At 34.3% G+C, this 12,504-nt stretch overlaps 1 protein-coding gene across 3 annotated transcripts in view; it reads right to left on the bottom strand.

The window, feature by feature from the left end:
- The window catches only part of Mmp2 (Matrix metalloproteinase 2), a 175,688-nt gene that overhangs the window by 1,556 nt on the left and 161,628 nt on the right, over positions 1-12,504 (bottom strand). For all 3 annotated transcript variants that reach the window (XM_076768070.1, XM_076768071.1, XM_076768072.1), the window contains 3 exons: positions 4,097-4,503; positions 2,751-3,049; positions 2,574-2,677 (listed from right to left, as the gene is read on the bottom strand). In XM_076768070.1, the coding sequence (XP_076624185.1) occupies positions 2,574-2,677; positions 2,751-3,049; positions 4,097-4,503 (810 nt within the window). The remainder of the gene's footprint in view (positions 1-2,573; positions 2,678-2,750; positions 3,050-4,096; positions 4,504-12,504) is intronic.

Here is a 12,504-nt window from a genome sequence, read left to right as displayed (position 1 = left end):
AAGAAAAGCGTAATTTTAAAAATTTCACTATGTTCTGTGGCGTTGTCTCCCATGCTCGCCACCAGAGGGGCCGGTCGAGCGCAGTCTGTCTTACGTGCAATCGCCTATTAACGCGTATTAAAAATACTAACAACTTTAGATGCGTGCAATTTCGAAACTACTAGTGCTTTATCCATAATTGAGCCACTGTTAGAAGCGGCAAAGCTTCCTCTTTGAAATGGTGTTTGGTTTTTGGCGATCCGACTTTTCGTTTTGGAGATATCGTAATTTATGTAAAAGGTATTTTTCTTAATTCGACTATCTCTGTTTTCGTCTGACGCGTCGCGCCGGACCTCTCTTTTTCGTACGTGACTCGCGACCCAGTCACGTAGTAGTTACTCGGCGTAGTATTTCCAAGAATTTACTACGCTCTATTTACTATTGTTACGCGCGCGAGTTCATTGGTATCAATGGAACGTAAACAAACGCTTCGGATCCTTATATCTCCGTAACTAGCCACCGCATCGACTTGAAACTAAAATCGTCATATCTCCGGAACTAATGAAGCTATCGACTACAACGGACGCTCGTTTTAAAGGGCATTTCATCCCCTATCCGATGCACATAACGACTATTAAGCTGCGTCTCCACTGCGTCGGCACAGCGCGGCACAAGTCGGTACGGCCGGGCCGTGCCACTGTTATGCACGGCTACGTGACAAAACTATTTCTTTTTTATTCGATTAATAGTGAAACGCAAAATCTCTTTTATAAACGATGTTGATTTTTCTCATTATAACAATTTTTTTATTCAATAAAAAATTAAGATCACCATGATTTTTTTAGTAAAATTGAATTGTTTGTTTTTTTCATAAATCGATGCATCTTTGTATCCTTTTGAAAAAAGTATTAGAGGCTTTAGGTCGAAAATTAAATAGTTTAAGAATTATTAGTTTAGTCCCGAACTCCCATATACAGGATGTTCGGCCACCCATGGGGAAAAATTTTAATGGGCTTTCTAGAGGCCAAAATAAGACGAAAATCAAGAATACCAATTTGTTGATGGAGGCTTTGTTAAAAAGTTATTAACGTTTAAAGTTTCGCCCGTACTGAATTTTTTTCTCGAAAATGCGCAAGATTTCGAGGGTATGTCTATTCACCAAAAATGATTGCAATTAACCCCTACAACCGAAAATAATTTTCTTAGAACGATTTGAAATTTTTTAATTTAATTTTTTAATAACTTTTTAACGAAGCTTCAGTCAAGAAATTGATATTCTTGATTTTCGTCTTATTTTGGCCTCTAGAATCTCCCTTTAAAATTTTTCCCAAGGTCAGCCGAACACCCTGTACATACATATAGTCCGGGTTACGATATAGCGAGGTCGAAAACTCGAATAGGTGTCAATGTTTACATGTTTCAGCTTCCGAAACGAGGGAATTGACAGAAATACGAGTAGCTAAGGTCCTTAGACTATGATCAGGGCTTAATTTGGTCAGGTCAGAAATTAATTTGTTTTTGAATTTAAGCAACTGCAATTTCTTGTTGGTTAGATACTGATTAACTTCAATAGGAAACATTTTTTTTGTCAGTTTATCGAAAGGTGCTGAAAAATCATGGGGACTAGTTCATATGCCTTACCCTGTATAATAATAGATGAATCGCGTCTTCAACCAGATACGAATACTAACTCTGATTCAGATGTAGGCATAATATAATATATAATTGATTTAAAAAATATATTTAATGAAAAAATTCAAATAAGTGTTAATTTTTTATTCTTTAACCCTATATTCTATGTACTTCAGTGATTAATTCGATTTTTTCAAGCATTCTCGATAAACTGACAAAAAATTTTCCAATAAAAGTTACTCGGTAATTATGTGACAATAAATGGTAAACGAAAAAATTGGCAAAAATCTTTTTATTCAATAAAGAATTAAGGTCACCTTAATTTTTGTAATAAAATTGTATCTTTGTATCTCGATGATGGTTTTGGAACGAAATTGACATGAATCTCTGTACGTTGAGGACTCAACAGACTACTTGACTGATGCACTCTGCATTTTTTTTGTTTCTTTTTTGGGAATACAGAAGCAACAAAAGTTAATTCCCGATCTTGGCACGATCTCTTTTGATGGTTACCGACATAGTGCCGATCGACTCGTCGGCATGCCGTTCGGCTTTTCAAGCCATGCTATCCGAGACGATGCAGGTCTTTAGAGTGTTTGGCTTTGCCGAGAAGTACTTAAGATGCCGATCGGCCGTGCTAGATGACAAATGCCGACGCAGTGGAGACGCAGCTTTATAATTTTTGCTGCCTTCTATGTTTATTTTGAAATTTACTTTGACTCTATGCACCCAAAGAAGTTTCACCAATTCCTACTAAATGTGCGATAAAACTGGATTATAAAAATTGTTTATTTAATCGAAAAAGAATCTTAATTTGTATACAGGATGTTTGCCTAACTATTAGCCAGCATTTTTCCGTAAATAATTGTTTTCTCTGGACTTAACTACGGTATCGAAACAAAATTCGTTTTCAAGGGCGTTTTAGCGTAGTTTGTAAATTTTCTGAGAAAGGTAAAACTCACCGTTCTTCCACTGGAAAACAGCGTCGATATCGTTCCCGACATTAGCGAACATACTTATGTCTCTTGGATAATCCAGCTCTACTTGGTTGACGGATTCATCAAACCTGCATGAACAAATTGGTAATATTTGTCGCGATATTTTGTGCATCCATTAACACCATACGAAATTAACCGTACCTCCAATACATGGATCCGCTGAAGAAATAAGTTTTTCCATTGTGCCCCCAAATCATCGCCCCATCAACTTTTTCCAACGAATCCGGAAGTCCCAGTACCGTTAATGGTTTCGGATAACCGGGCTCGAGATTGTTGGCGTTGAAAACGTAATACAGTTTCCCGATGAAAAATACTATCTTCTTGTCCGGCCTCTCGTAAACTGCATCCACGTGATCGATATCCTCGGAAAGGTTAAACAAACGCGTAATTTCCGCCGGATATCCCTCGTACAATCCTTGGTCGCCGATTCTCCACAGATACTGGAAAAATCAATGCAACTAACAATTATTTTAATTAATTCCCAAGGGACACTTAATTTTTCTTCGATCGATCATTGGAACAATTATCTTATTCTTAATTATGACTAATTTAATTGTACTTGCCAGGATCAACTATTGGACGTACCCATAAGTTATTAAGTATTTATAAGAGTTGTTCTGATACTCGTGCAAGGCATTCAATTAATTATATTTCCGTGTTACGTTTAACGAGCATTGAAGTTCTCGATAAAACATATCTCTTGCATGTAATTTTTGTCGAGTAAATTTTATATTTGTATCTATTGGATGACCATTGAACAAAATCGTTATTACAATAGAAAGTAATTCGTTTTGTAACGTTAGAAATAGTATTCCAGATCGAAAGATATCGTTTGATTTTTTAGAAAAAAAGTATATATTCAGGCAACTGTTCGAAGAAGAAAACTCTTTAGACGGAACAAGATAGTCCAACTTTCATGGCTTCGGGGGTTCTTACCGACGATGAGCTGAAACTTTTAGAGGATTTGAAAGTTCGTAGTTGGCTTCGTCAGGGATCTGCGGCCGTGTCGAAGTTCATTTTCGGTTGTTGTCTGTCTAAGTTCGTGTCATGGATTATTAATCAATTGCCACGGTATCTAATTGGTTACATGATCTAACCTAATTCCAATGGTGTCGAAATATTTCCTAAAAGTCTGAATATTTTCATTCTCACGGTGTTAAAACTTGACGTGTCACGATTAAAATGTTACGGAAACTTGGATACAATTTTAACGAAAAACTTTTATTTATTTTAATCGGTTACGAGTTACCCTATACAGGGTATTTGCGTTAAACTCGAATATGAAAAAAACGAAAGGTGGAAAAGTTTTAATATTTTTTATGCACAATGAGGTGATCGATACCGATTTTATTAAATCGTTTTCCCTCTTTCGTTTCTTTTCATGTACTCAACGGTTGCGAGAAAAAAAAACGCGTTCAATTCTAGTATAAATTTTTCAGCTTGGAAAAAAATCTTCAAATTTGTTTCTACGTGGGTTCGTTACTCACTCGTCCTTTGAACACGAAAATTTCCCTTCGAATAATGCTAATGGCGTCGTAGCTGGTGTCACATTTATCCGGCACGTCGGACCTGGGTGTCGGTGTCCATCGATGCCTCGGTCTTTGAGTGTTTGTTGTCCTCATAGTGGTGGTGGTCGATGTCGTGTGATGCTTGTGAGGCTTGTGAGGCCTCTGAGGTCGATCGTCCGGCCTCTCCGTCCTATAATCCGGCTTTTGAGGGTAACGATCAGGGCGTCGAGGTCGGTCGTCGTTTGGATAGTGATTCGGTCTGGTCGGTCGTGTTCTCCATGGCCTGTAGGTCGTCCCGACGCTTGTCGTCGTCCTCTGCGTTGTTGGATGTAACGGAGGCGACGGACCACCCGGTAGATCCGCCCAAAGTTTCTCCTCGGGATCGCCTGCAACATGATCACGCGCCCTTCATTAGTCCTTGTCAACTCAAACTTTTATCCCCTCGAAAATCTATTAAATTTTCATTCAACCCTACCGTATAATTTCTAGTATTGCTAGATACACGTGTATTTATTCGTATCAAAGAATTCATTCGCTCTCTTTCAGAAAAGTAGAGCAAATTTTCTACAATTCTCATTAGAAATTACGAATCATTTTGACCACTTCTGTTTAGAAATTATAAATCAACGAAATCTTTCACGTCGAATTTTTCTCAGAAATGATTCTATTTCTTCCCAATAATAATCGACACATCTCTGTCAGATAATATTTTTTTAGCCTAATGCACGAGGTGTTGAATTTCTTTAAAAGGGAACCAACGAAAAAGGAAACTCTTGGGTCGTACTATTAATTATAACAACGAAAACGATAGATACTCAAAGAAATCTATAATGCAAAGAAAATAAATGTTCGTTCATTCTCTTATAGAAAAGTAGAGTAAATTTTCAAAAATCCAGTCGAGTAAATTTGTTACAATTCTCATTAGGAATTACGGATCATTTTGACCACTTCTATTTATAAATTAACGAAATCTTTCACGTCGAATTTTTCTCAGAATTGATTCTATTTCTTCCCAATAATAATCGACACATCTCTGTCAGATAATATTTATTTAGCCTAATGCACGAGGTGTTGAATTTCTTTAAAAGGGAACCAACGAAAAAGGAAACTCTTGGGTCGTATTATTAATTATAATAACGAAAACGATAGATACTCAAAGAAATCTATAATGCAAAGAAAATAAATGTTCGTTCATTCTCTTATAGAAAAGTAGAGTAAATTTTCAAAAATCCAGTCGAGTAAATTTGTTACAATTCTCATTAGGAATTACGGATGATTTTTGCCACTTCCAGTAGTTCTAGCAATCATTAGAGACGTTTATAAATTCACGAAATCTTTTTTTTCCGAATAACTGACGCAGCTTTGTCAGAAAATACTTTTTTAGCCTAATGCACGAGGTGTTGAATTTCTTTAAAATGGAATCAACGAAAAGGGAAAGCTATTGGATCGTGCTATTAATTATAATATGAATACGCGCGAATCGACTCGCGTAAAAAGGTACGGGAACGAAAGGAACGAGACGGGAAACTTATTTAAAAATCCGGTCTATTATCCGTCGAAGATAATTCGGTCCTGAATTCATTTCCAATACGCCCGGAGGAACGGGAGAAAAATTTATTCCAGATTTCGCGATGAAATCAATTTATCATGTCGCCGTTCGTCGGATCCGCCCCCTTAAAAAGGGACATTTTTATTTGCGTATCCACCGCAGTGGATACAATTTCTGCAAACCCAGACACAGTCTTATCTTCTGATTTATTAGAGTCAGGGATTCTTGGAAAATGCGAGTGCAATAGTTTTTAAAAACAACCTTTCAAACTTTGAACATACACGTTTTTTTTAATTCTCGTCTAGGATCAATTTTAAATTCATTTTAGTTTTCTTTACATTTCTTCCCCCGAGGAAGGAAGTTAATTTTTCCATCAAACGCTACGAAGCTTTCCAATTTCCCATTCCTTTAATTTAAAAGCATGGTTGATACCACAGTACATTATCTAACTTCGAAGATTAATTCCTTTTCTCTAATTCTATGTTAATTAACAAACAATAGGAGGAATCTAGGTAAATAAATTATTTATTAAAATGCCTCCCTGTATTTTCAAAAAGGGTTTTCTAGCAGACAAAATTTGTAAATATCAATTAACGAGAATCCTCGGAATTTCTGAATCAAGTAGAAATATCAATGAATGGTCAGACACGTATATTCAAAAAGGGGGTTTTAAATTTATAAATATCAATTAACGAAAATCCTCGAGATTTCCGAATTAAGTAGAAATATCAACGCATGACCAGACACGATTAAAATTAATTTTCTCGAGAACGAGACGCCTTATTAAAAAATGTCACTCTATATATTCGATTCGCTTTTAAAGTTGTTGAAAATCCTTTCTTAAAGGCTGGAATTGGTGTAGCCAAGAATGTTGGAGTTTCTGCTATCGGTTTGTTTATCCGTTCCTCTGGGTCCTCTCTTCTACCGGGTGCAGATTTCGCTAATTAGTAGCTCCCCAGCGAATATTAATTATCATTCGATTCTGGGACACACGCTGTTCCTGAATAATGCAATAATGCAGATACCGGGGTTGCGCGTGATGTATACTTTACCCGACACGATGTATTATGCATACGGTTTATTGCTGGTGACTTCTTACCGTCGTAATTAGGGGATAGTTTTCGGAGAAACTTAACCATTCTATTTCCCCTGTCTTGGCTTTCCTTTCTTGGTAAACGGATTACACACTTTTATCTTCAATAATTTCATTTCTTTCGACTCAAATGTCTCTCGTTTAATTAGTTTGAAGAGTTTTATTTTATTTCATTTTTATTTTCTTTTACAAATTATCGAGTGTGTTGTTTTTTTCCAATTTTTGTTCAAGATTAGTATTTGGTCTATTTCATATCAATTGTTTTTTTTTTTTTTACAGATAATCTTGAATTTTGAAGCGTCGATTTTGTTGTTGACGACGAATATGGTGAAACAAACTTTATAATTTTTTTTTAAGATCAGCGTTTGGTTCGTTTCTAATCAATTATTATTGTTTTTTACAGACTATCGTCAGTCTTTGAATTTTCAAAAGCCACCATACTGACTCGAGGTGTCGATTTCGATAAAAATGATCAATTCTTGGGTGTGTTTTAAGTTGCTGACGACAAATATCGCGAAACAAACTCAAAAAATTCTTTTTAAATTCGTGTTTGGTCCGTTCCTAATCAATTACGATCCTAATTTTAATCTGGAATTAAAAGGCTCGTATCTCGAAATCTCTTTACGTCGGCTATTCTGCTTCGCGGTTTTCATCTCGACTTTAGGTTTCTCCTTTAACTCAAGGACGGCAAACTGACTCACGATTAAGTGACACTCTTTCTGATGCTAATGAATTTTTAACGCCGTCGCCACGTCGGCAGATCGAAGACGGAAGACCGAATTGTTCGATAGACGTTGCTCGAGGACTACTTTCTAAAGTACCTTAGCAAATTCCTTAACAATTACTATTAAAACGTAAGAACAAATCGAACGTTGAAGATAATTATGTCCTTAGTAAAAGTAGCAGAGATAAATAATAACCTTCGAAAGTAAATGTACGTACATAGGGCCAAATTTGCAAAAATCCAGTTTCATTCATACTTTTACAACACAATAATTATTCTTCTAGACTGAAGACTTCTATTACTATGCAGAAATTAATTTTAAAATTTATTGTACAATCTAAAAATGATTTCTATCCTGGAAATTTAAAATAACTGCCAAGAAAATCTAGTTTAATTTATCGCACAATTTAAAAATCATTTCTATCCTGGAAATTTCAAATGAATGCTTAGAATATCTAGTCTCATTCGTACTCTCACTATAAAATAGTTATTCTTCTAGACTGAAGACTTCTATTACTATACAGAAATTAATTTTAAAATTTATTGTACAATCTAAAAATGATTTCTATCCTGGAAATTTAAAATGACTGCCAAGAAAATCTAGTTTAATTTATCGCACAATTTAAAAATCATTTCTATCCTGGAAATTTCAAATGAATGCTTAGAATATCTAGTCTCATTCGTACTCTCACTATAAAATAGTTATTCTTCTAGACTGAAGACTTCTATTACTATACAGAAATTAATTTAAAAATTTATTGTACAATCTAAAAATGATTTCTATCCTGGAAATTTAAAATGACTGCCAAGAAAAACTAGTTTAATTTATCGCACAATTTAAAAATCATTTCTATCCTGGAAATTTCAAATGAATGCTGAGAAAATCTAGTCTCATTCGTACTCTTACTATGAAATAGTTATTATTCTAGACTGAAGACTTCTATTATCATATAGAAATTCATTTTAAAGTGTACTGTACAATCTAAAAATGATTTCTATCTTGGAAATTTAAAATTAATGCTAAGAAAATCTAGTCTCATTCATACTTTTTTAACAAATTAATTATTCTTGTAGACTGAGGGCTTCTATTACCAAATAGAAATTCATTTTAAAATTTACTGCAGAATCTAAAAGTCATTTCTATCCTACAAATGTAAGTAGTTCCTCGTTTCTTGATGAAAAGAAAGTATCAAACCCAGAGTCAAAGTTACCATATTGTATTTGCATCGAATGCTAAGAAACTCTACTCACATTCATACTTTTACAGCAAAATATTTATTCCTCCAGACCGAGAGTTTCTATTACCATACAGAAATTCATTTTAAAATTTACTGCAGAATCTAAAAGTCATTTCTATCCTACAAATGTAAGTAGTTCCTCGTTTCTTGATGAAAAGAAAGTATCAAAACCAGAGTCAAAGTTACCATATTGTATTTGCATCGAATGCTAAGAAACTCTACTCACATTCATACTTTTACAGCAAAATATTTATTCCTCCAGACCGAGAGTTTCTATTACCATACAGAAATTCATTTTAAAATTTATTGTACAATCTAAAAATGATTTCTATCCTGGAAATTTAAGTAGTTCCTCGTTCCTGAGTGAAAAGAAAGTATCAAAACCAGAGTCAAAGTTGCCATATTGTATTTGCATCGAATGCTAAGAAACTCTACTCACATTCATACTTTTACAGCAAAATATTTATTCCTCCAGACCGAGAGTTTCTATTACCATACAGAAATTAATTTTAAAATTTATTGTAGAATCTAAAAATGATTTCTATGCTGGAAATTTAAGTAGTTCCTCGTTCCTGAGTGAAAAGAAAGTATCAAAACCAGATTCAAAGTTACCATATTGTATTTGCATCGAATGCTAAGAAACTCTACTCACATTCATACTTTTACAGCAAAATATTTATTCCTCCAGACCGAGAGTTTCTATTACCATACAGAAATTCATTTTAAAATCTATTGTACAATCTAAAAATGATTTCTATGCTGGAAATTTAAGTAGTTCCTCGTTCCTGAGTGAAAAGAAAGTATCAAACCCAGAGTCAAAGTTACCATATTGTATTTGCATCGAATGCTAAGAAACTCTACTCACATTCATACTTTTACAGCAAAATATTTATTCCTCCAGACCGAGAGTTTCTATTACCATACAGAAATTCATTTTAAAATTTACTGCAGAATCTAAAAGTCATTTCTATCCTACAAATGTAAGTAGTTCCTCGTTTCTTGATGAAAAGAAAGTATCAAAACCAGAGTCAAAGTTACCATATTGTATTTGCATCGAATGCTAAGAAACTCTACTCACATTCATACTTTTACAGCAAAATATTTATTCCTCCAGACCGAGAGTTTCTATTACCATACAGAAATTCATTTTAAAATTTATTGTACAATCTAAAAATGATTTCTATCCTGGAAATTTAAGTAGTTCCTCGTTCCTGAGTGAAAAGAAAGTATCAAAACCAGAGTCAAAGTTGCCATATTGTATTTGCATCGAATGCTAAGAAACTCTACTCACATTCATACTTTTACAGCAAAATATTTATTCCTCCAGACCGAGAGTTTCTATTACCATACAGAAATTAATTTTAAAATTTATTGTAGAATCTAAAAATGATTTCTATGCTGGAAATTTAAGTAGTTCCTCGTTCCTGAGTGAAAAGAAAGTATCAAAACCAGATTCAAAGTTACCATATTGTATTTGCATCGAATGCTAAGAAACTCTACTCACATTCATACTTTTACAGCAAAATATTTATTCCTCCAGACCGAGAGTTTCTATTACCATACAGAAATTCATTTTAAAATCTATTGTACAATCTAAAAATGATTTCTATGCTGGAAATTTAAGTAGTTCCTCGTTCCTGAGTGAAAAGAAAGTATCAAAATCAGAGTCAAAGTTACCATATTGTATTTGCATCGAATGCTAAGAAACTCTACTCACATTCATACTTTTACAGCAAAATATTTATTCCTCCAGACCGAGAGTTTCTATTACCATACAGAAATTCATTTTAAAATTTACTGCAGAATCTAAAAGTCATTTCTATCCTACAAATGTAAGTAGTTCCTCGTTTCTAGTTGAAAATAAAGTATCAAAATCAGATTGCACGTCTAAAAAAGCCCCGAAAATCGTTTCGTTTATCCGTCGCGATGTGTACATAGCAACACTGTTGATTTAGTTTGCGATTCCAGAGAGCCACTGTGTGTCTTGTTCGAAGAGCGAGGAAGTCTTAAGAAGGAAACACAGTTCGGCGAGCCGGTAATGAACGTATTTTGAAATGGCTGGGCTCCCGGAGGGGAAATGCACACGGCACAGTGTTTCCGTATTCCAAGAGAGCAGCATTAAACCCGGACGAACATTGTTTTCATTTTTCTTCTTTATTTTCTCCGTCGAAATATTTCTGATTCCGGGGCAGGAAATATTCCCTGGTCGAACACTTGCTGGGAAATTTTTCCCTTATATTTTCGAGCGATCGAAAACAGTGGGCTCGTATTTTTTCAAGCCACAACAACGAATTAATCAAAATTAATTATTTTCCCGTGAAATATACGGTTCCGTATTCTCATTATTTATTTCCAGTCAGGAACAAAACTGAACACGCGTATGAAATTTTAATAAAAATAATGTTTTATTCAATATTTGCATGGAAAATACAACTAATAATAGATGATACTAAGTATTTTGTTTTTTTCATATTCCACACGTAAATTACGAATAAAAAATTATTTTTGTCAAAACACAGTATGTGTATAACTGAACACGCGTATGAAATTTTAATAAAAATAATGTTTTATTCAATATTTGCATGGAAAATACAACTAATAACAGATGATACTAAGTATTTTGTTTCTTTTGTATTCCACACGTAAATTACGAATAAAAAATTATTTTTGTTAAAATATAGTATGTGTATATCGTACAAAATATATTGTACAACTGTTTCTCTGTAAGGTCTCAAAGGAAACGTAAACTTTGACGAGTATCGTATTTAAAAAGCCTGAGAACTTCAAAATTTTACGGCCTAGGAACGTATTCGCGACCAGTTGAATTGTTAAACCCATTCGTGTCGCGCGGGGGCGGAATAAAAAATATTTACGCGAAGCAATGATGTTCTTCGAACAATTTGCGTCGGCGCAATTTGCAAGAGGTGTTTGCTCTTAGCTAAGAAACTACTATCACGGCAGTTGCGAAAGAACGATGGAAATTGCATCGTTGCGACGACAAGAAACGAGAAGAAAGGAATGTCTACCTAGCTGCAACCACGCAAACGCGTTCAAAGCTCTATGATGTACAGGTACGTTGACAATCAAAAGTTTCGACGCGTACAAAATATTCAACAAATGTACAAATGATAATTTACATTCCCCCACAACTTTGGTTTTTTCAATTATAGCAGTACGAAACCTGTATTTCATAGTACAAGATATTTAAAAAAAATTTGTTAATGTAGGTCCATTAGAAATTATGAAGTAAAACGTTGTCGTTTTTGGGAACTCGTTTTCATTACTTACGTACTCTGAAAACTTTATTAAACTTCGAATAATTCATTGGAATACGTATAGGTAATAGTATAGTTAATTTACTGGTTGTTTCAACTGAAAAGAGGAGGGGGGAGATTTTATATGAAAAACCAAATCGAACATGTGGAATAAAATTTTGTCCTATGTAGCTTCAGTTACGAGAAAATCGACTTTGAATATTCAGGGGTACGACAAGTGGAATTATCTAGATATGGTCAGACATTGATATTAAAATTCTATTATCTCGTAAACGAAACACTGCACGCAAAAATGTTATTCTATATTTTTGATTCAGTAATCGACGTAAAACTTTGTTTTTTTTTTAATTATAGCAGAACGAAACCTGTATTTCAAAGATATTTAAAGAAAGTTTTGTTACGTGCAGTTTCAACGACACTCGGTCAATTAGAAATTATGAAATAAAACGTTGTCGTGTTTGGGAACTCGTAAGGAATTTCTTGCAATGTTTGAGCAATACTCGGGTAA

Source organism: Colletes latitarsis, chromosome 7 (assembly GCF_051014445.1).
Source record: "Colletes latitarsis isolate SP2378_abdomen chromosome 7, iyColLati1, whole genome shotgun sequence".
Lineage (NCBI taxonomy): Eukaryota > Metazoa > Arthropoda > Insecta > Hymenoptera > Colletidae > Colletes > Colletes latitarsis.
The sequence above is the reverse complement of the archived record's forward strand: the minus strand, read 5'-3'. Positions and strand labels throughout refer to the sequence as shown.